At 40.7% G+C, this 24001-nt stretch overlaps 1 protein-coding gene across 2 annotated transcripts in view; it reads right to left on the bottom strand.

Annotated features, from left to right (window-relative positions):
- Window positions 1-1497: 1497 nt before the first annotated feature.
- Window positions 1498-24001, bottom strand: part of LOC107079266 (mucin-13) — a 39364-nt gene continuing 16860 nt past the window's right edge. The window contains exons 2-15 of one of the 2 annotated variants that reach the window (XM_069185727.1): window positions 16946-17599; window positions 16230-16373; window positions 15576-15719; window positions 14922-15065; window positions 14038-14154; window positions 13491-13600; window positions 12384-12442; window positions 11644-11774; window positions 10630-10767; window positions 8890-8932; window positions 6850-6887; window positions 6123-6210; window positions 4564-4744; window positions 1498-3308 (exon numbers count right to left, since the gene is read on the bottom strand). In XM_069185727.1, the coding sequence (XP_069041828.1) occupies window positions 3174-3308; window positions 4564-4744; window positions 6123-6210; window positions 6850-6887; window positions 8890-8932; window positions 10630-10767; window positions 11644-11774; window positions 12384-12442; window positions 13491-13600; window positions 14038-14154; window positions 14922-15065; window positions 15576-15719; window positions 16230-16373; window positions 16946-17599 (2126 nt within the window). In that variant the 3' untranslated portion in view covers window positions 1498-3173. The remainder of the gene's footprint in view (window positions 3309-4563; window positions 4745-6122; window positions 6211-6849; window positions 6888-8889; window positions 8933-10629; window positions 10768-11643; window positions 11775-12383; window positions 12443-13490; window positions 13601-14037; window positions 14155-14921; window positions 15066-15575; window positions 15720-16229; window positions 16374-16945; window positions 17600-24001) is intronic. The other variant, XM_069185728.1, reaches the window with a different exon arrangement.

The following is a 24001-nucleotide window of genomic DNA, read 5'->3' as shown; positions in this document are numbered from 1 at the left end:
GCAGAAGACCAGGATGTTGCAATTCAGTTAGTAACAACCTTGATGCCACCAGACTTTAGCACATAATAAAACAAGCACAACTATCTTTCATTGTACTTCACAGAATCCAACAGGCTCGTACTTTGTGCTTTGGCACACCTGCAAAAATTTCAATAAGACCAGGAAAGAGGAAATTTCATAGATTAGCGACAAAGCACTTAACACATTTTGGATTAAAAATACAACAAAATGATCTGCAAGAATTAACTTTATACCATGAGTTCTGTGAAATAAGAATTAACCTAGTAAGATCTCCATTGTTGGACTTCCATGCAGCTGTTTTCATAGGAACATGTAGTTGACACAAACAGCTAAATAATGGGTGACAGACCTACCTCTTTAATGGGTAATCACAACAGAAAACCAAGCCCTTTACGTCAGCAATATATAACAACTATCTTCTACATACAACCAAGGCCTATTTTAAACAACCAGATACCACCTCCTCAATGAATCCCTTTACATACCAAATTAAAACCCATGTGAGAATGTGACTCTAATTTCATTCTCCAATTATTTAATTAATCAATTACAGGACCACAGTTGAATCTATTTACATACAATAGAGGGCAAAATGACCTCAAGTGGCAGGTCAGCTGAAATTAAGTCTCACTACTCATGCCCTTGAATTGCCCTTGCAGACCTTCCCGATGTCATTGTCCAGGACTGACTATTCAACTTGATCTTTATTCTCTGCCTTACACTGTTGGGATTTTTTTATGCGTTTGAGTGTTCATCCTAGAATCTTTATTGCCACATGTGAGTACTCTCTCTTTCTCATTTAGCAGTTCCTCAACTTCTCTCATCACCCCCAGTTTGTTATTACCATATTTTCACCCTTTTACGTGGCATAACGATATCCTCATAATAACCGATACAGCTAGAAATGGCCTCTGTAACCTGGTTAATGACCAAGGATTCTTTTGATGAACTTCAAGAATGATGTTTACATATATCTGCAGAAGTGGGCCAAGGAAAGGAACTTTGTGTCAGGTGTAGATTCTGGGACAGTATTGCATTATACACAAACTGGGACATTATAGTACAGACTACAGTGTAATGGTCATCCCCCATTCCAGAGTGTCTGCACATTTTCTAGATTTATTCACAGCACCAAGAGCTAAGACAAGTTCTTAAACTGGTCCATTTAAGCTAATAATGAACTAAGTCAGGTCTTCAAAAGCCCATCTGGACCAAAACCCTATAGATACACTGGCCCTCCAGAAGCAGGATTGGGGACCCGTGTCTTTGGCAGTACCGCTACAGAACAGAATAAAACCTGATAGGTAACAGTTCTCACTTTTCAGAAACAAATACAGTATTTTTTCAGCATAATCATATGTATTCAGAATATGTGCAAGAATATGTGCAAGTCTGTATTGAGGTGAATAGGCACCTCTAACACAAAGCTTCCAACCCAGGTCAAGAAAGAACAAAGATGTGGAGAAGCTCGCCAGATCTGATCAAAATGAGAGTTTCCACACATTTTATTTTTAAACAGGTCAATAGCTTTCATCCTGAAATAATAATAAGACAAACACAAGGGGCTCTTCTTAACAAATGACTCATTCATATACAAATACATCAATAATAATGACAACAAGCACAATAAATTAAAGCAGAATCTGCAATACACTATTCTGTTGAAGATGCAACACATTGATCTGGCCCAATGGAAAGATACTGTGAGAAAACATCTTCAACACGACCATAAGGGAGAAAAGCCTGAACCAGCTATACACTTAAAACATCTCAGCCTTTGAACAGGTTTAAATTACAAATTTATTTCCATTTGTTTTCTTCTTCCCAAGCATAGCTCTTCTCACATAGAAAACATGTGAATCTGTTTGTACATCTGCAGACCCAGAAGAAGCACATTAGGCTTATATATATACATGGCTACAGCATAAGTGTGTGTACACTCCCATACATTCAAAGTAATACAAAAACAAGTAGATTGGCACATCATTAGCATCCTTTCTAAAAAGGAGTTTGGAATTATTCCTGTTATTAAATCCATTTTAAATAATCCAATGAAACAGGCACTCTGGGTTATAACAAAAGCAGCCAGCTTGCATTAAAGTTACCTATATATGTTTGATTTATTCTTCATTATCTCACAATCACTAGGTTTCTAGGTAAATGGTAACCTAGAAAATGTGGATTAAGCAGAGGAACCAGCCCTTATTCAAACAAAGGAATTGTTTTAGACACAATGCAAGCATTCATAAATTAAACATAAGTAAAAATACAAAGTTACATTGTCACATCCCTTACAAAAATGTACAGAACTGTAGAATTTCTAAAAGCAACTGAATCTTTAGGGAGAGTGTTTTATTTAGAATCCACAGAAACCACATATTTTACAAGGGATCTTGTGAAGGGATAGAAACACTAAATTTCAGGATTATCTCCTCCTTGTCAATATATTCTTACATTCCTTCCTGAACTGTGGTTTTAAAAACTAATTTAGTGGTTATTGTATAATTCAGCTCAGATGTGATTGCATAAACACACAGAGAAAATGCTACAGCACTACTTAAATTGAAAAACTACATTTACCATCTATAATAAAATACAAGATCACTGATAAAACTAACAGCCACCTCAAGTGCATAACTAGTAAAAACTAATCTGGAAACAGTGACCTCTACTGGACGAAAAATTATTTGGTTTCATTTGTTTCCACCTTACGAACACTTAGGTTCACTCCATGTTCTGGACTGGTGGGCTTCATAGGTATTTGGAAACTGGTACATTATTCTAATTAAACCACTGATTCTGAAAAAGTCATTAATAGTTACAGAGGAATGAAAACCTGGGACCTCCAGCACCAGGAGTAAAAGTCAGTGCTTTAGAAGGCTGGGGTGGTCTGTGACAGAACCTCAGGCATTTGAATTGATCATAAAAAGAGCTAATTTTTAAGATCACAGAAAAAAATTGAAAAACTTTACTTAACTTACTTAATTTTAAGAAATCGATTCTGGCCCAACAGAAGTGGTAGATGGATTCCAGCTGTTTAGGAGCCACAATCAACCCTGTCCTCATGACAAATGACTTTGAATGAGGTATCTGATTTTTAAAATAAAGTACAGTGAATGCTGTTCCTTTTCTTCTCTCCCTCTTCACTGGTCTTACTTCAGTGCTTTCTTGTCTTCATCAGCAACAAAGTAGGGGTTTTCCTGTCCATGGCACAGGTACGAGTAGCGCGACTGGTTCTTGCCTTTGAATGTCTTCAAGTCTTCTGCATCAAGATCATAAGATTCAGTCTAAAATGCAAAAAGATTACCATACATTTAGCGCTGACAGCGTTAAACTGCATAACATTATCCAGCTCTTCCAAGGAGTTTGCAGTATGGAAGCCAGAAGTGTGTGCGTGTTTGGTGCCACGGTTGTGTGAACGGCGCTTTGGTGCCAATGCCACACAAATCTCGGGTTCACATCCAGCTCGGGGCAACTATTTGTGTGGAGTCTGTGTAACCTCTCCAAATGTGTTTGATTTTTTTCCAAGTGCCACTGATTCCTTCCATGACCGAGACACATGCAGGTTAGAGGCTAGGTTTAACAAAGTACAGTCAAAGTTGTGTAAATTATGGTGGAATCTGAAGTCAGGTTAAAAGTACTTTATATAGTACAGCAAGGAAACCATTTAGGAAGCCAAAATTAGCCATTTTCTAATTGCTTTAATCAGTACAGGGTCACGGAGGGAGCCAGGGTCTATCCCAGCAAGCAATGACCACAAGGCAGGATATAAGCTGGATGAGATAACAGCCTGTCACAGGGCACACACAGACACAAACACACACACAGAGCCAATTTTCCCAGAAGCCAATTAACCACCAGCATGTATGAGACTTGCTTATAGAATCGAAAAAGAATCAAAGTGTTTTACATTAATTTCAGCCCTCATCTCCACAGCTCATCACGCAGAACCATGAAAAGCCATCAAGTCGACACAGTTAGGGATTGTGGAGGCGTCAGGGAGGAGGGTGCACAGGCGATCTGTGAGTCAGCTGTGGAGATACAGCTCTCACAGCTTTGCAGGAATGCAAGGTGACAGGAAGAGAGATAACTAAGCGTATCAGAGCACATGTGCTAACAAGAACTGACCAGTAAGAACACTGGACAGTACAACAATACCCAGCTAAGTGGTTGAAACTGATTGCTTGGGCTTTCATCAGAAAATGACTGCAGGGGATCCTTAAGATTAATTAACTACTAAATACCAAACGGGGCCAGATGACCACTGGCCTCGCCCTGTTTTTGAACTTTCTTCTGTTCTTACAGCTCTGAGCACAATAGATTTCTGGGGAGGAAGTTGAGGAGTGGCAACAAGTTCCAGCCTCCCCTGTCATCCATAGTTTGTTTTGGTTGGTTTTGTTTATTAGCCTTCAGAGAGATGGTGATCCAGTTACAGGCACATCAGCTTACTGAATAATTTATTTTGCTGTGGTCTTATTTTGGTTTAATTTCCAGTTTTTGCGTGTAATAAGTGGGTGCTCAGCATCAGCCGTTGCCACTCACCGCCCCGTTGCCCTGGTGATGCTTGTTGACCAGGACGCGTGTGCTGCCGTTCTCGGTCATCTCCATGGGGGCGGGGTCCCAGCTGGTAGAGGCACGGGGGATTCTGGGTACTTCCTGTTTGGGCCACACCAGGAAGTCTTCGGCTGGGTATGGGCTTCCGTAGGTAGAACCCTTACTTTTCCTGAGAAAAGGCACACGTTTCATCAGTGCAAGTGTGGAACTCGAAGAGGTGACAGTCTTCCACATCCTTGCAGAATTTATAGAAAACGTAAAAGTTGTCTACATTCCAGGACAGCATGATAATTAAGACCAATTAAGTCAGCAGATTTAACTTGTGGCAAGACCGGGCTAGTGGAAAGGATAGTGCTGTTGCCTCCCAACTCATACGTTCAGGGTTTGACTCCAGACCAGCTACTCTCTGTTTTGAGCTAACGTGTTCTCCATACTATTTATGAGTTTTCAATGGATGCTCCAGTTCCTCTCATGCAGGCTAGACTATTTGGAGTCTCTAAACTCTGCCTTTGTGCTTGTGTTCTGCAATGGATTTGTGGCACATCCAGAGTGTGGTCATCAGAGTGTGCTCTTCCAGAAGAGGCTCCAGCTTATTGCTTATACTCTCACCAGGAATAAACACCTTCCAGATAATAATTGAATGGCTCTTTTTTGACATCACAAGAATGTAATACCATTTAACGTCTGAACGACGCTAATGTAAGGTGGAAGACCAATTCAAGTTTGCCTGTAGGTAGAAATGTGCATTAGCAATGGTAATCATACGACCTTTGGAGTTCTGGCCACAGTGAGGTGTGTGATCACCATTGCTACTACACAGCGCCACCTAGTGGCACTCTAGAGTAAGTCCTCCACTGTACACTAACTTGCTGTTCCTCCTTAGCTCCTAATATCAGTGACATGTCTCAATTCAGAGATATCCTAGCTGTGTATGTCTACTTATACACTATCCTCAATGACTAGTCCCACTCACTGGCTCCATCATCGAGGGACACTTTGAGGAAGGACAGAATCTAAAAGCTGCCCTTCAGCTGAACAAAATTTTATGTAAACCAACTGTTACATCTCTACTAAGCTGATACAGCTGTTTGAATAAGTGACTGTTTAACTGATAACTACTCTGGTCACTGGTCAGAACAACTGATCATTGTAGGTGGGACAGTCAGTACCAATATAGGAAAAGAGATATGATATTTGATTAACATAAAAGAAAGGTCAATATTAAATTCCGAGTAACTGCAAAAGAAAAAAAATTGAATGTATCTAAAAAATAAACTGTAGTCCACTGCCTTTACATTTCATATAAAAACTAATATATGATACGGCAATATAACAAAACTAGAATTTGATTTTAATTCTATTTTTTGGTCTTAAAAAAAAATCTATCTTTAAAATTGTGGGCTCTTCCAGTTTTTACAGTTGCGAGACCAAGGATTTACTGAAGGCTCCGGCATTAAATTTGTCAAACTAAATGTGTTACAGCCGCAATGCTGAGACTGAACATGTGTAACACTTTTACAATCATAAGTAACTTAATACTTTCTTACCTACAACAGTAGATAATAAACGCCAGCACTACAATTAACAGCAATCCACCAAGAACACAGGAGATCACCACAACTGCTAACAGAGATGCTTTAAAGATAAAAGGAGATAACATAGATAAGTACATATTTACATTGACAATTTTTTCCACCCTTTCACATTTGTATTGTCTGAATTAAGCACTCTGCAACCAGAGGGATTTCCTTGACAGTACTAGGGCAGTGAAGAGCAATTTGTCCAAGCACAAAGACACCACAGATCAACCAACAGGAAGTCCACAGACCACTTTCACTATGCCAAATCTGAAGAAAAAAGCAGCTTTATTTTCTATAGAGTTAGAAACTAAAGTGTCTGGCTCCCAATGCTACTTTACAGGAAACAGCGGGACAATAGAGCTGCCTAAAATTAGACACAGTGGGTGAAAATAGACAGGCTCAACTGATCAAATCCCAAGAGCTGTTTATTAAAACCTCCATAGTTTTGGAGTAAAAAATATTTTAAAACACCACTGGGTTTCTCGATTGGTTAGCGCACTTCAAACCAGTATTCTCTGGTCTGTAGAAGTCTGGGCTATGTCATTAGCTGGTCATTACTCAGATTTCTTAAACAGGGGTGCACTATTGATTTGGGAAATACATTTTGACCTGACTCAACTAACAATTGCCAAAACCAGAAAAAAAAGCCAACAGGGAAAAAGCACACAATTCAATTGGAACTGAAGATACTTACAGTCACTGCAGTTAAACCCAGCATAACCAAACGGGCACCTGTAAAGATAATGAACAAAGTTAACCACAGCCAACCTATAATTCTTTACAGATTTTAAACAGGAACTGTCATCTAAGCACTCCATGAGGGGAAAACCATTCAGAAGCAAGCCATAGATGAACCTGGGACTAAATAAAAATACAGAGGCAATTTGGGAGGGAGCTTCATAGGTAGAACATACTGTAACAGGAAGTAACTTGATCCAGAGGAGAGGTATATAGTAATAGGCAAATGTTTATATAGTGGAGTCAAATTGTTTCCAGCAAATATATGTGCTGCAACACTGAATAAACTGCACTTTGTTCCTAATCAGCTATGTCTTTCATCAATAGTCAATCCTTATTATTGACATGAGTCCATAATAAGTGTGAACAACACAAACACAATGATGCAAACTATATAATTACAATGTAATCACACAGAGATAAAAGAGACAAAGTGTGGATACCCACATACTATAAAAGACACAGTTTAAAGGTTCAAATCAGACATGTTCATTTTACTCCTCCAAACTTAGCCAGAGACATGAGAGCCCGAATCTCTCTCTCTACTCTCTGGACGAGCCTCTTCCTTGCTGCTGCTCTTTGTCTTCCCAGACAAACTCCTCCTCTATTCCACAGACATTCTCCCGCCCATACGCCACCTTCTGATGGATGAGACGCTGTGCAACCACCATGTCAGCCGTACCTGGCTGCAGTCTCAAGAGAGACCAAGAACACAGGTCCGACAGTACTGGATAAGAGATGTGCCAGCACTGTGAGATAAACCAGAGGACAGTCCTGCGCCTTAAGGGGCACAGATACTAGTTTTCCATCCTACTTCAGTTCTTAGTTATATGGCCAAGCCATGGCCCAACTGAACAGATTAAGTGCTGTTTCCAGGTTTTGCCTGGGTACAGAGCAGTACCACTGTCTAGTATGATCCGTTTAGATCTCTTAAGGAAAACCAGACTGGTGGTCTGTACGGTGCATGTGCTCTGTCAGGTGGCACTTTTCCATCTGCTCCACAATGTCCTAACCAGCACCCCAGTATGGCAACAGAGGACACTATGTTATAGAAGACATTGGCCTTTGGTTGAGATGTTAAGTTCCTGGCCACTTGTTTATTAAAGATCTCATGTCTTATTGCTTGTAAGAACAGGGTTGTTGATTCCAGTTTCCTGGATAATTTCCACTCTGAGCTCACACAATCTGTCCTAGCCAAAATATTTACCCACTGAGGAAGCAATTTCTCCACCCGATCTACAGAGTATTAGGGCTGTTAGAGCATAGTGGCTACTGTGCATTAGTAGGGTGCTGTGGATCCCTTAACATATGGTATACCTGCTGGGATTCCTCACACATTCCCAAAGACAGAAAACTTTATGAAGGTTGCAGTTGAATCAGAAAGAAATCAAGCAGTAATAATAAGTGAGTGAGACCAAGATCTTTCTGTAACTAAATGCCAAGAACATTGTTCATTTCCTTTTTAATTACTGGGCACCCCTTTACTTGCAATACATCCCTTGTGTATGTATACCTGGTATTAAAAATGAAAGTGATGTTTTAAAACCAAGATTTCTCTAAATTTTTCATTGTTTAGGTACAAGCCATATCAATTAAGTAATAAAAAGTGCTTGCTATACACCATTTTAATTCTGAATTAGATGACTTGAAACACCATTTCACTTCCAGCCTGGAGCCAGCAGAATACCAGCAGGAGTAATCTGGGAAGTGTGATTGTATCCTTTGGAACTAAAGCACTTTACTACAACTTCCACACTCACTGACTGTAAAAAAGTCCAGGCTGCTTCAGAGCTTAATTATATTCCTGTCTCACACCCGCTTGAGGGTCACATAAGTGAGCTTTAGCACTTGGCAGCTCCTGGACTTCAAGGACTCACACAGTTAATCTGGCTGCTATCAGACCAATTAAGATTATGCACCATGCAATGACATTAAGCATGAATATTAATTCTGGCCTCAATCTTCACATTCTTCAGAAATAAAATACTGTACTTACTTCACACATTGTGCACCATCCTGCTTGTAGCCACTGAGACAAGCTGTCAAAATCAGAGTTAGATACTGTTAGTGGGTGTACATAATAAAACTGGAAAAATTTCATGAGCCAAATACAAAACTTCACATCTGTGATATAAGATTGGTAATATTTAATTTCACAAAGCCACACTAACATGGTACAGATTCAGTTTAACTACAACTACTTTTAGTAGTTTCACTGTAATTACAGTAGCATAACAATTACATGGTTATACTGTTACTAACTACAAGTGAATTAGTACTGCAACACATCTGAAAAGCCAATAATATTCATAGTTTCAGTCTAATTCCAGCTACAATGATACAAATCAGAAGTTTCAGTCTCAGTTTCCTAGCCTAGTGTCTTCAGGCTTTTGTATCAAACTGAGAGGTAAATTAAACAATCGACTTAATTATTATTTTAAAACATAAAAAGGAATTGTTTTGGGATGTTTAACAGCTGAAAATATCCCAGACTCTACTTAACAGTGTTACAATTGCTGTATGCAAAAATTAGGACATACAGTATGTAACTGAGAACTAAAAGAACAGATGACAGTGAGCCATCCTGTTACAGATAATTAAGTGGTTTCAGCAGTCCAGAAAATGAATGAAAAACCCAATGAGTTTGAATTTTGCTTTCTGAAATAGGACACCAAGTGGTAAGCCCTCATATTTGACCATAAGACATTTTCAGAGCACATCACCAGGAATCCTGTGTTCAAATGTCTTTGTCAGTGGCTGGAACACTAAAATAGCACATAAATGGAACCTTGTCAAGTCTTAATCTTCTCTGTTTATGAGTTGACTTGATGGAACTGAAATCTACTGGCAAACTCAACCCATGAGATTACAGTAAGGACAACGACACAGGGTGAAATGCATTTTGGTCCATAAGCAGTAAGACCCAAATGAGCAAGATGTACTGAATATCTGAAGCCATTCTTACATTCCTGTGTACTGAAATGAGTTTGTGGGGCCGGAGCTGGGGAAATCTTAACACTGCTATGGGTAGTTCCTCTCTTTACAAACAACAACAAAATTCTAGGAACTGGCAGGAAGTGTTAATTCTTTGCTTGTATCCATAGAAACTGCTATGGAGTTGAAAAAAAAACACACAGACTGCCAAGGACACACAAGTTCTTGTCAGCTGCCCTCATACAATGTATTTTAAAGGGCCTACAGGCAACAGGTAATTTTCCCTTCCTTACATTTATATGAACTGGCTAATGTAAACAACCATACTGAAACGGAGAACTCTAGACTGTTCATATTTTTAAAACACTTGTCCACCCTCTCAATAGAAATGCTCACAAAACATAATTGCAGGAGAGAATTCAGCTATGGCAAAACACTGAGCACAAAACGCAGCAGGCCCTTGGCAGGGATATTAGCCTGGCATAAGTTGCACAAACTGATGCTAATCAGCTGACTTTTACTCTGCTGATGAGTTCTGCTCTGTGGGAGAAATCAGAGCTCCACAGAATTGTGGATAGTTCTCTTTTAATGTTGGTGCTCTTGTACCAAGATCTACAATTCATGTGGGCAGGCAAGAATAAATAACAGAAGTCTACTGTGGGAGCCATGAATAATGCATACAAATACTCCATCCGTGTCCATGTTTTTGGAGTTAAAACCACCATAACCATATAGATACAGATTCAACAAAAAGCACATCATAACATGATGAGTATAAAAGGGTTGTCTAAGAAACACTCACCCATGCAAGATCTGTTAGAGTACGGAGACTCAAGAAAACCAGGTATGCAAGTGCACTTTGCGATTCCACTAGCCAGGTAGCTGCAAATAGTTGATGTTGTGTCACAGGGGCTCTGAGACCCCTGACACAGATCTCTAGCTGCAGACAAAAAAACAGTGACTTGGGTGAGTGAGATCAGCAATGAACTGGAGCCTATAGTGCACCAACAACTTCCTGGGAGAAAACTAGGGAGCACGGATTATTCCCTAGGGCTCCCGAGTGCCTCACCCCGGATAGCAGGTCTTGCTCAGGGCCCAGGTTGAGCCCTCCATCTGTATCCCACTGGCCTGTGCCTGCCCAGTGGCCTGCAGTCAGCCAGGGTGTGCACAAAAACCCCAGACATGCAATGTCCAGAGTCTCCACCCTCCCTCCTGGACTTGTGGAGGGGCCAGGAGTGGCCAGCCAAACGTATGGGCAATTGTCAATAATAAAGCACGAGAAATAAAGAGAGAAATGATAGATAGATCCATCCATCGCAGGGGAGCTGGAGCCTATCCCAGCAAGCAACAGGCAGAAGGCAGGATACACCCTGGAAGGGATGCGAGTCCATCGCAGGGGTCGCATAGTGTCACAAACACACTAGGCCAATTTTCCCAGAACTCAATTATCCTACCAGCATGTCCGTGGGATGAAACTCACACAAACACGGGGAGAACATCCAAACCCCACACTGACAGAAACCCGGGTCTGGAACTGAACCCAGGGCCAAGGCAGCAATGTTAATTACGGTGCCACCGTGCCGCTGAAGAGAAATACTCGTCAAGCCTAAATTAAAAAACAATGGGCCCCTTGTCAACATTCTTCAACTTCAACTTCCTCAACTACTGAGCTTTTCAAATGAGGGTTTCAAACATTTTGCTTTAAATAATGTCTGGCTGAGACACCTACAGGTATGTTACCTTTACAGCTATGGGGAATTAGATTGCCTCATTTCCTGTTTTACTTGTCTTTTTAATGAAGGAAGAGGAAAAATACCTGTATATGATGCATTTAAGAAAAAAGATGAATTTTGGATCGCCTTTGTAATGTCCTCCTTGACGCTGGAGACAGTGGCATCAGAGCTGGGTTCGTAAATATTCTGTATAGAGGCAACAACACTCCCTTGCCTGGGGAAAATGAAAAAATGTGTTGTTGTTACAGCAGCACCAATATCTTTACCATTTAATACCATTTAATACTGACTGACTGTTTTGTTACAAAAATCCTTCCACACAGAGAAGATCTTTTATTTAACTCATAAAAGACAAAAGCAAACATTGACTTATAGATGGGGAAAGAAATTAGCTGAAAGACCAAAACAGAATATAATTTCGTCCTGTAGATATAAACACGTTGTATAGTCCATCGCCATTCTGTTATGATCTCTTCCTTGGCATTCTGCGATGATATGGAATATAAATGACTGTTATATCAGCGTGTTTGGTTATTTGCACAGGGTCTGAAATCTTCTTTTGCATGTGTGCTATCAAGGGAACACATAATTTCTAAAATAAAAATTCAAGAATAATGAAACCCACATACTGGACACGTATCAAATAACAAGTTCAAGGGGGTCTGTACGAACAGAGGTGGGGTGAGAGTAAACAGGTCTGGGAAACAGTGTTTGCCCCTCATGCAGGAGGCACAGTTGTCTGGGCATGATAAACATAAACCCGCAAACCGAACACAAGTGAAAAGGGATTTGCAACACACATATGCACAACGGCAATACTCACTTGAGTTCCAGGACAAGAGAATTCAAATAGCCTTTGGTATTCTTCAGAATCCCTCTTAACTTGACAGGAAAACAAAAGTGAGAAAAATTAAAAAAGTAAGAGTATGTTAGTACCTGAGAGCAAATGGTACCTGACTCACCTGCCAACAGTCAAAAACAAAGCAAGAGCTCAACAGAGTCCTTTAGCTTGTCAGGGGCTGTCCAGCAGAAACTGGCAACCAAGTGCTGGGATTATACTTTTAATCTGGTAGGATGGGTGACTTGGGTTAGACTGCAGGCTTCAGTTTTTAGGTATGTGCTAATGGTCGCCATTACCAGGACTCTTGGACAATCTTTCTCTCAGCACAAAATATTAATATATGTGGTAATTTTTGTGTTCTTCAGGTAGTACTGCATGATCTGCAGTCATTCCACACCAATGGTTTTTTATTTATAGTCTACCGACCCTCACAAGGAATCACATCTTATCACTTATTGTATCTGGCTGGATACCGAGAAGCAATATCTTTTTTGTATGACATGGTGATCAAAATTACAACCAATATTCTAAATAAGGTCTTTCAAATGACTTGTACAATATCATTAACGTTTCCGGGACTGCAGATCGAAAATCCTTACATCACAGATATTAATCACGTATCGGCAAAGCAATCTGCACATCGCTCAGAGTTGTAGTTAAACACTTCAGTGTAGATGTCAGGTTGTCAGGTCATGTCAGGTTTTAATTAGTTTCTTGGGATTAAATATTTATTTCACTTTTTCAAGATTTTATGGACAAAGCAAGTATGCACTGCTATTTAGTAAATTCTGATCACAGATCAACACCCCAAAAATCATTACTCACACTGAATAAACAGTATTACTCTTGGTGATCTTCTGAACCTTCTCTAAGTTAAAGGTTTCTTTTCCCAAATACTTAAAATGCTTAAAATGATAAATTTACAAAGAAAAAAGAACAAGAAAAATAAGCTTTAAAAAGAGTTAAAAATTCTGTAGATTGCAGCAAGTATGGTAGTGTAAGGTTTTGGAGATTCAGTTAGAAAATTACTGAAGTAGAATAACTTTATATACAAAAGTCTACATACAAAAAAACTAAATTTTAACTTACCTCAGTACTAATTGAGAACGCTGTCTCTTTAAAGTCTTTGGAGCTTTTATCAGACATTGAAGTCTTGTAATTAATATTGACCAGATGCAAAGTTCCAGGAAAAACTTTTGCTGGAATTTAAATAAAAACAGATTTAATGAGGAACTCTGAAATGACTGCTTATCCTGTCATAGGGGTCCAAACAATTCAGTCAAACCTTGTGATTTCTTCTGTAACAACAAGTACTTTACATACACATACGTTAATACATAAGCTATCCCTAGATTTCAAAAATGTCTTTTTGGCCATGCAGGTAATTAATTGATTTTCAGGACTTACATATTAACTTATTTTGGAAGCTGTTCAATATTCCCCTTCAACACTGAATGCAGTTAGATTAATACAGCAAAGGCATAGAGACAATATGAAAATACTCAAGAAATGCGGTTTTCCTGCTACTAGTACACATATGCATGTATTACAGAAAAGGAATTAAATTATGGTGGTATTCAGGGATCCTTACGTGTGTATGTTTTTCAGAAACCCTTTTGTGCAGAGTAATACTTACCATCCACACAGTTTCCCAAAGAATCATAGTAGAGACCAGGCAGACACTGACAGGTGTAATTTTTGAAGAGATCCACACATGTGCTTCCAAAGGGGCACAGGTCAGGACTGCATTTTCCTGGAGTAAAGCCAGCGCAAAGGAAAGAGCTGTTGGGTCTCGGAATTAACATCCACATCAGTACAACCAGTGTAAGATTAAGACTGTCTTATACTGACAAACAATTAACACATTTGTGGCCGCTGGGTAAGTAGGTGGGAGTAGCTGCAAGGAAAGCAACGAGCTTCATCATGTCACAACGTCTGTTTCCAGGTTTACTTCAATCTCTAGACGATTCACAATAAAAACGGGCTGGTACATTAGGAAGGAAAATATTTGAGCTGAGCATCACTGCAAAATTTTACTACATCTTTAACAGCAGAATTTCAACAGCAACTGACTGTCCTTTGTTGTGCTTCCAAGCTGTGATGTTAAGAGCGTTTGTTTTCTGAAGTATTGTTCTTGCCCATGGGTATGAATGTGAATGGTCAAACTCCATTCTGTATCTAAGCTTGAAGCTTTGCTGAAAAGACACATCTGTTAATAGGGATTAAGAAGGTAAAGGTAAGAAATGTGCATTACTCAGCCCCACTGAACAAATGTTGGTATTGTTTAAAAAATAATCATGTCAGCATTCTAGCCCCTGCTCCTCCCATTTTCTAAAGGTATTGTCAAGAAGTACATCGCAGTGCAGAGGTAACAAGACAAAGAATATAGTATATTCCAAGATGGACAGCAAAATGGGGCACAAAACTCTGATGCGCTAAACGAATGATGGCAATGCTCATTTCTGACGGCGTCTAATTTTCAAATGAAAGTCAACCCCAGTGGAGCAGACAGGTACGTACTGGACGGGGTGGCACTAGGTGGTGGGGAGGTCTGGACTGTGGCGGACGTGTTCTCAGGATGTGTGGTGGGAGACGAGGACTCTGTGCCGGGAGGAGAGCTGGGTGGAGACTGGACTGTACTGGTATTTGAGGTGAGGCTGGTACCTGCAGTAGGAGACAACACCTTGTTATTCATTTCCTGTTCTTCTACCTGTGCTGCAAGCCTAAGCAGCCCATGGGTATGGATGTGAATGGTTAGACATCATTCTTTATTGGATCTCTGATCTGTACAAACCGACTTCAGCAGATACAGATTGCCATAAATGATTAATTATATCAGTGAAGGGTTCTACTGCTGAAAGATAAGCCATGTCATTCTAATGCCCTAAACACCCTACACCCCCACCCTCTCGTAGTCCACCCTTATTCTAAAACTCTCCTCAACGAATAGACTGCAGTGCAGGGAAAACAAGTCAGAGGATATAGTACATTCCAAGATGGACTCCAAAATGGAGCAAAAAATTCTGATACACTAAATGAGGGAGGCATTATCTGAAAACTCTTGTGAAGCTGATAAAATAAACTGCAGTACAACACAAAAGGCCAAACACTAATTTCTGACAGCGTCTAATTTTCAAATGAAAGTCAGCCCCAGTGGAGCAGACAGGTACGCACTGGACGGGGTGGCACTAGGTGGTGGGGAGGTCTGGACTGTGGCGGACGTGTTCTCAGGATGTGTGGTGGGAGACGAGGACTCTGTGCCGGGAGGAGAGCTGGGTGGAGACTGGACTGTACTGGTATTTGAGGTGAGGCTGGTACCTGCAGTAGGAGACAACACCTTGTTATTCATTTCCTGTTCTTCTACCTGTGCTGCAAGCCTAAGCAGCCCATGGGTATGGATGTGAATGGTTAGACATCATTCTTTATTGGATCTCTGATCTGTACAAACCGACGTCAGCAGATACAGATTGCCATAAATGATTAATTATATCAGTGAAGGGTTCTACTGCTGAAAGATAAGCCATGTCATTCTAATGCCCTAAACACCCTACACCCCCACCCTCTCGTAGTCCACCCTTATTCTAAAACTCTCCTCAACGAATAGACTGCAGTGCAGGGAAAACAAGTCAGAGGATATAGTACATTCCAAGATGGACTCCAAAATGGAGCAAAAAATTCTGATGCACTAAATGAGGGAGGCATTATCTGAAAACTCTTGTGAAGCTGATAAAATAAACTGCAGTACAACACAAAAGGCCAAACACTAATTTCTGACAGCGTCTAATTTTCAAATGAAAGTCAGCCCCAGTGGAGCAGACAGGTACGCACTGGACGGGGTGGCACTAGGTGGTGGGGAGGTCTGGACTGTGGTGGACGTGTTCTCAGGATGTGTGGTGGGAGACGAGGACTCTGTGCTAGGAGGAGAGCTGGGTGAAGACTGGACTGTACTGGTATTTGAGGTGAGGCTGGTACCTGCAGTAGGAGACAACACCTTGTTATTCATTTTCTGTTCTTCTACCTGTGCTGCAAGACTAAGCTGGACCCACTTGTTGCCCACTGTCGTCAGCCTGCTCACTGACAGGCTTGATGGGCCCTGACTAAAGTTTGGAATTCAGAGATCAGGAGTATGTGAATACCAGACCTTCCAATACACTTCACTCCTGCATATGGCAGCTCCATGGTTATACAACCGACACCAGGAATGAGTGGCTAAACAAATAAAGGGCTGGTTTCACTTTTTCACATGGATTGGACAGTCTGGTATTCTCACTCTTCATTTAGCACAATAAGTATACTAAATACTACAAATCCATTTTGTTAGCTTTCATTGTAATAATTGAATTTATCATGAATTAATTAACAGTGATGAAACAGCTCCCTGGCAAGTAGTCTCTGGCTCCCTGTCATCAGGGATAAAGCAGTTAAAAGGGAAGGATTAACTAATTAACTAAGATAATATTTGCTTACATCCAGGACATGGGTAATTTAAGCTTGCCCAGTGATAAAGCAGGACATGCAGTGAAATGAAGAGGACTGCTACATACCTGTAGGAGTCATTGTGGTGCTACTGTAACGAGACGTGGTGGTAGATGAAGAATTGTCAACCTCAGTGGTAGAGGCTGTGCTGAGAGAGGTAGCTGTAGTAGGTGAGAAGGAATCTGTGATGGTGCTGTTTTCTGTGGCTGCTGTTGTGTTGTGGATACTGGTGGTGGGAGATTCAGGAGCTTGAGTAGTGGCCAGCATGCCTGTGCTGTTTGTTGTAGTTTCTACCCCTGTAGTGGTATGAGCTACAGGTGGGGTTGTCCATGTAGTGGACATCGTGCCAAGAGTGCTAACTGAGCTATCATTTCCCTCTTTTGTAGTCATTGTTGTTACTGGGGGGTTTTCAGTAAGGGTAGAGGTCTGATCAGTGCTGTTGGTAGAGGTTGTACTATGAGGCACACTGGTGGTCGAAGTGGATTCTGTTGATTCTGGTTTGCTGGTGCTTCCATGTGTGCTATCAGATTTTTGCGTAGGATATGCTGAAGAGGTGGTCCTGGCAGTGATCGGTTCTGTAGATGAAACGTTCGAAGATGTGCTCTGTGCTGAACCAGAAGGGAAACCATCAGTTGGAGTGTAGGGGGTTGAAGTCACAGTTGTCACCAAAGTAGTTGTCTGGGTGGTCTTAGCACTTTGTGTTTGGCTTGATGCTGTGCTTCCTACAAAGAATGAAAACAAAAGACTTTAAGCTAGGTAACTGCAGTCAGTGATGAAACATTTGCATGATTTTATTGTTTACCGTGTACTTTATGATGTACTGGACTTTGAGAATGAACTTTGAGATTATTACAGGTAAATGTCTTGTGTCCAGCCATCCTGCAACAGCTGACTTCATACTTGTACACCCAAGTTACACCCTAGTGGCACAGTCACCAGGGTTAGGCCTGATACCTGCCCACAGGGAAGACGAATTCACAGTCCGTAGCTAGCAGACTGAGGCCTGGGTTACATCCCACCTTTGACCTTTTCTGTCAGCTGGAAAATTCCAGACCTTCTGATTTGCATGAGGCTGACAGAAAAAAAAGCCTCTGAAAAAAACAAAACCAGATTATATTTTAGGAATTTTCTGTCTGCAGGAAGATAGTCTTGATTTTATCCAGGCTATTAAACATGCTGTTGTTTTGGTCCTTGGGAAATGCCACATTGAGCAGAAATGAGAATGTCTGAACGTAATCATTCCTTGAACTTTCAACTTTCAACTTGGGTTCGTGTCGACTCAGTGGAGGGCACAGCTGTTGTCAGGGTGGTCTCAAGAGTTTCCTGCCTGCGTTGTTGATGTGATGACTAATGCAAAAGAATAACACAAAAGTACATCCTGAAATGGTGAGTCACCATTTGAAATCACTCCAGGGGTCCCTAAAGTGTAACTTGGAATGACCAGTTGTAGATTAAAAAGGCATGCAAGTGTTAAAAAATCCACAGCAATGATTTTACTTAATATCATTATCTTCATCTTTCTCTTCTGTTATATTTTTTTCGTATTAATGGAAGCACAGGGACTCTCATCAGGCAGCCCTAACGCTAAAACCAAAACTAACCTTGTGCTGCCAAATGCTTAAACCTATTTTGCTAATGACAGACAACTTTACAGGTTACTCTTGTTCATACCTGAAAAGAGCTTAACAGACAAAAAATGCTTTTTTTCCTATTGATCAGCATGCAATTAATCTTTATTTGTAATTTTGTGAAAGTATGCAGAATGAATCGTTTTGTTGCTAAACATAATCACGGCCTTCTCTATTGAAAAGCAGACACGCCACCAGCAAACAAACCAAATAACTTATTCGGGAGACAGCAGGCTAGGATTTGCTAGTATTATGCTCTTTGTAGGTCTTCAATCCCTTTAGTTACTGGGCTCCTATCAGGGTTAAGGTCTGAGACAGGATTTACAACCCTCCACATTTGAATAGTGTCACTGAATTTTGTGTGCTGTATGAAAAGACTAGATACAAATTGTGCTGTCTCTTATGTGTCCTTTCAATCTCTATCTCTAGCAAGCAGCATATACTGTACATCAGATCCAGAGAATGTTGTGCACACGTGCACCAAAGGTTGTCAGGAGGAATCACAGATCCGTGTCTCGTAACCCCCCGCACACACGATCTTCTCCAAGGTCAAAGTGTTGTGGAGATGAAACACCTGTTCTACGATTCGCTATGTGGGCTGAACATAGTCCTACACATTTTTGGAAGCAGTCTTCACTCGATGGAATAAAATTCAGAAAGGTAAGGATCGGTGTCCTGAAGATATTTCTCTGCACAGCTTTGGTGGTTTATTAAGGGAGACTGGTACAAGCCTGGATGGATATCTCCTTAAAAAGAGCACATCTCTTGGAAAAAGGTCCTCACGTGATGCTTCACTGGAAGTAGACTTTCAAATTGACCTAATGTAATACTTCAGAGCAAGTGTTTAATGACAAGGGACAATTAGGGTAAGACATGAAAAACAGCTTTAAAATACTGTAACTAGAAAACTAGATTAGACTCTTTACCCATAACACAAAGAACACTTACAAGAGCCACTCTAGGAAAAAAACAAATGGTTCATGCCATAAAAATGCAACTATAATACAAATATTTCAGTAAATAACTCAACCAATCAAGGCTCAACAATAGCAAAACCAGTGCACTGTTATTCTGAGAGCCCAGGATTTGAAAGTTTACTCTGGGAAAAAAAGTATGAGAACCATCTGAGTGCAGGCCTCTCAGTCCACACAGCTACACTGTCCTCTTATCAGTGTGACAGCTGTTTAAGATCCCATTGCACTTGTGATGAAAAACAAAGCCAAGGAGGAGAGTCGCCGCATTTTGTCTGGGTCACAAGATTAGATTACACTTTCTTATAAAAAGCCAACCTGGGGTTTTTCAAGGCTTTGCAAATGGAGCAGCAATATACGGCAGAATTTTTAAAAGCAATGTGAGAGTGTATGTGTCCAACACACCTGATGTGTCAAAAGCAGCAGCTGACTGGGCATGGTCACCTCCAATTTACACTCTAGTGCAGCAAATATAGGAACCGTTACAAGCAAGAGGAAGCCATTTAGCCCATCTAGACCATTCAGTAGTTAGTAGCTGCTGTAATTAATCCAAGAATCTCAACCAGACATTTCTTGAAAGATGCCAGGAACTTAGCTTCATAAACAGCTTGATCCAAATCCCCACTCCCCTTTGTTTAAAGACATGTATTCTGTGCTAAATAAAACATCATTTTGAATGCACTTCCACTTTTGTAGTTCATGTTCCTTTGTTGATTAAGAAGAAGACCACTGGGTTGATTTCATCAGTGATTTAAAGGATGCTGAATACTTCTATCAGGTCCCCTAAAACCATTTGGTTATTTTAACCTATCAGTGCAAGACATTCCTTTAAGACCAGGAATTTATATGGTCGCTCTTCTCTGAATTTATGGAAAGTGGTGACCAAATTTGAGCTAAAATCCAGGTGTCACTAGTTCAAGCCTGGGTCATATCAATAGCCAACAATGAATAAGATTCTCAGAGTAGAGCACAAGAATGGCTAAGTGCTCTTATGGCTTTCTGGTGAACAGCAACTTCTTTAACTTGGCAGGTGTCTGCAGATGTCTAATGATGTCAGTGAGAGATACAGTACTCCCTTCAGTTAGCACTAACTCTCCTGTTAGTGTGTCAGGTGACAAATGGTTGTGTAGGTGGGCTTAATTCAAAGAGCTTGTCTGCATGTCTTATTCTCTCCTGAGTGGGATCATGTAATAGTGGAGGAAAGAGGAGTTTTAAAAACGACAGATAGTTTTAGATTACATGGGTATACAAAGTAACATAATTTTTAGGAAACAAAATAATACCTTTCTCTGAACTGTAATATTCTAAATGGACTTTCCATTGGTTTGACACAATGAGGAAGCTTGAGATTTGCTACCTGCAGGGCACGGGTTTCTGTTTATTCGAAACAATATGGGCGTTATGCTTTGTGAAGCACGACTGGGAACAGAACCTCTTATGTCTGACTCTATGACACATCTCCTTCATCCTGGTTTTGTCTGGAAGGTTTATGAAAGCTCACAATTTGGAGTGTACTAATCATGTTAATTAAGGACCCTGCAGAAAAATGAAGCTGTAACAAGAGTAAACGTCTCTGGAAGACAATCAGTACAATGATCAAGGAATGAAGACAATCAGTACAATGATCAAGAAATGTGAGCAATCAAGATGTTTCTGCCTGTGTTAATAGGTAATCTGATAGGAAGACTAACGTTCAGAGGTTACAATCTGTGTGGGCAGCATTGTGAGGCCTGGATACCTCAGGCACAGCAAGGTGACCTCTCATAGGTCACAGGGGACACTGTCCCAAGAGTAAACACGCCTGGAAACCGCCCCTCAAACAGACTACATCAACAAGCTCCAATTCCGCCCCAGCACAGAGTTTCAGAAAGGCTATGCTGTAAGCAGGTAAGACGTTTTAACCACTCAGGAAATCCTGGTCATCACGCTTTGCTTGTTTGCACCAGTGCGTGTTTCAGTTTTAAACATGTGAAGATGGCTGGCTGAATCCAGCCTGCTGACGCTTCCAGCTCAAGCCTATCGGCTTCAAGATCAACCTGGTGGATTTAAAAGTAGTTTGTCTCCCATGTAATTCAAACATGAGGATGAAAATAGCTGTTTTTGTGATAACCCAGCCTTTTCTTAATTTCATGCATTTGTAGTGCGAAAGTTGTATAAGTTTACAAATACCTTCTGCCATCACGTACACTGGGCTGGTCAGTACAGGTAGGGGAAACAAGGCTACTGCTGTAAGTGAGAAATTCCACTCAATTCTCTCTCAATCCTGCCTCCTTAAGAGTTCCACTTAAGAGTTCCATTTTTTTCTTTTGAAAATTAAGTTTTTCATTTAAAAACTGTTTTTCGCTTAGCAGTAAAAGGACTTTCACTTAGCACTGAAATGTCAAGAGTAAAAATAACATCTGGTAGCACCACACTAACACCAGAAAAAACCGCCTGCAAGCAGACTCTCTTCTTCAGATATGAGAAGTAGCAGCAGCCCTACGTAAACACACACTGTGACGTCATTTAAAGTAAACACAGGTGACAAAAACAAGCATTAACCTGCCTTAGCACTTAAAATACTCCACCCGGAACAGCAACAAATATTACTGCGTTTGAAGCCTTATTAGTGAAGAATGGAGAAACCACCTAGCTATTCAAAGCCACAGTTGGTTACACCCCCATGGCCTAGATTCACTGTAATCTGAGCACCTTTTTCACAAAAGTGACTTTTATTTCTTTGACAATAGAAGGTACAAAGTAAAAAGTCACACAAGTGGTTAAATGTATGGGTGTATGTTTTCCGAGTAGCTGCATTTATTGAGCTGATGCCCCACATCAATCAGTCCTGCCTGAGCCCAGATCTGCTCAAAGGTTCATTCTCCTCCTGCAGGACTGCATCAGCACAGCTACATCTGCAACCAAGGTTGTGTTTTAGTCTCATGTTTGGAATATCCATCATCCGTATTCCGACTGCTTCATCTGATTCAGGGCTGCAGTGGAGCTGGTGTCTAACCAAGCAAACAATGGCACAAGGTGGGATACCAGTCTATCATAGTGCAGGCATATTAAGCCAATTAACCTACTAGTATATTTTAGGACTGCCGAAGTGAACTAGAGTACCCAGAGGAAACCTAAGCCAACATGGGGAGAACATACAAACTCCCAATAAAGAGATCCCAAAAGAAAGCCCAACAAAAAAGCAAGTTTCTTAAGAAGGAGGTCAACTCGCTGTCTCGCCCCACTCTGATGAGCTGTGATCTATCAAACCACTGCAATCCGAGGAGGCATGTGGTGGGAGGCTTGGCCCGTTGCCGGGCCAGAGGGAGAGCACATCTCGCAGATCAAAACCCCCCTCGCTGACAAAGAGCAGGCCTCTCCAATCAGTCCTCATCCCCAGACTCCCCCAGTGTCTTCAGGTTTCTTGATCTAGAAATCTTTCTGGCTTAATGTAGGCAGATCGCTTTAACTGAACATTTGTCACTTTTTCAGCTGTTAAAATAAATTGGTTATAAATCAGTGCTGACACTGTACCAAGAGTTGGTTTCCTCCTCTCCCCTCATGACCTGCTGTGTAGTGGGCTAGCTGGTGTGTAAGGACTGCTGTACATCACCACGACAGCGGTTCCACTTGAGTGGGGCATGAACCGGGTCCGTGAACTTTAAAAGGCGCTACATAGAATACCAGAAATTATAAGCGTTGCTTCAGAAAGCAAGGATGCAGAGTTTAAGCACCTGAATCCTTAAAGATTCCATCTGAAGCAGATGATCTGATACAGTGCAATTAATTAGAGTATAAGAAAACAATTTTAAAATATCAATAAGAGGAGATCTATTAGCCATCTTGCGTGTTTGATTGCTGGTAGGTAAGTAAGTTGAAGGCAACGAGGTAAATCTTCTCCTTCTGTCTTAAATGCATAATTTCCTTATTTGCACTTGTGACCCAGCTGACCGTCTCCCGTCAGTGAGATTGAAGTAAATCGCATTAGTGGAGAAATAAGCACGGAATTACTATCGTACTAGACCTGCGGCTAAGTTTACATTCTGCCTGCCAGGACACAGAAAACCCTGCTTATCCCCTCCTTTAGGCTTGTAACAAAATGATCCTCAGCAAGTAGAAGCCATTTTATTTATTAGAAATGCTGGCTGGATAACTAAATTCAATCCCTCTGCCAATCTGCCAAGGTTTGTTTTAGGCAAAATAACTAAAATTACATTTTGCGCATGTCTCTATTGTTACTGTTGACCATGATTTGAGTTTGATTCTAGAGATGATCACTTACTTAAAGCAGATGCACAAAAATGCAATGCCAGAATAATCTTGTTGTGTCTGTAACCCTGGAGCTGGATAGCCAGGTTAACTTTTACTAAATATGTCAATGACTGCTCCAAACACACCATTCAGAGCACTGCTGGAATAAGAACATATATATATACAGTAAGGGTATCAATTCTTTACTTCTCTACTAGAGAAAAATGACAATGAAAGAATGAGCAGAACATTTTGTGGGCTTTTTAATTTTAGAATGGGTTAGAACTGGTCCCTA

The sequence above is a fragment of the Lepisosteus oculatus genome, chromosome 28 (assembly GCF_040954835.1).
Source record: "Lepisosteus oculatus isolate fLepOcu1 chromosome 28, fLepOcu1.hap2, whole genome shotgun sequence".
In the NCBI taxonomy this organism is placed as follows: domain Eukaryota; kingdom Metazoa; phylum Chordata; class Actinopteri; order Semionotiformes; family Lepisosteidae; genus Lepisosteus; species Lepisosteus oculatus.
This window is presented reverse-complemented; position numbering and strand designations above follow the sequence as displayed.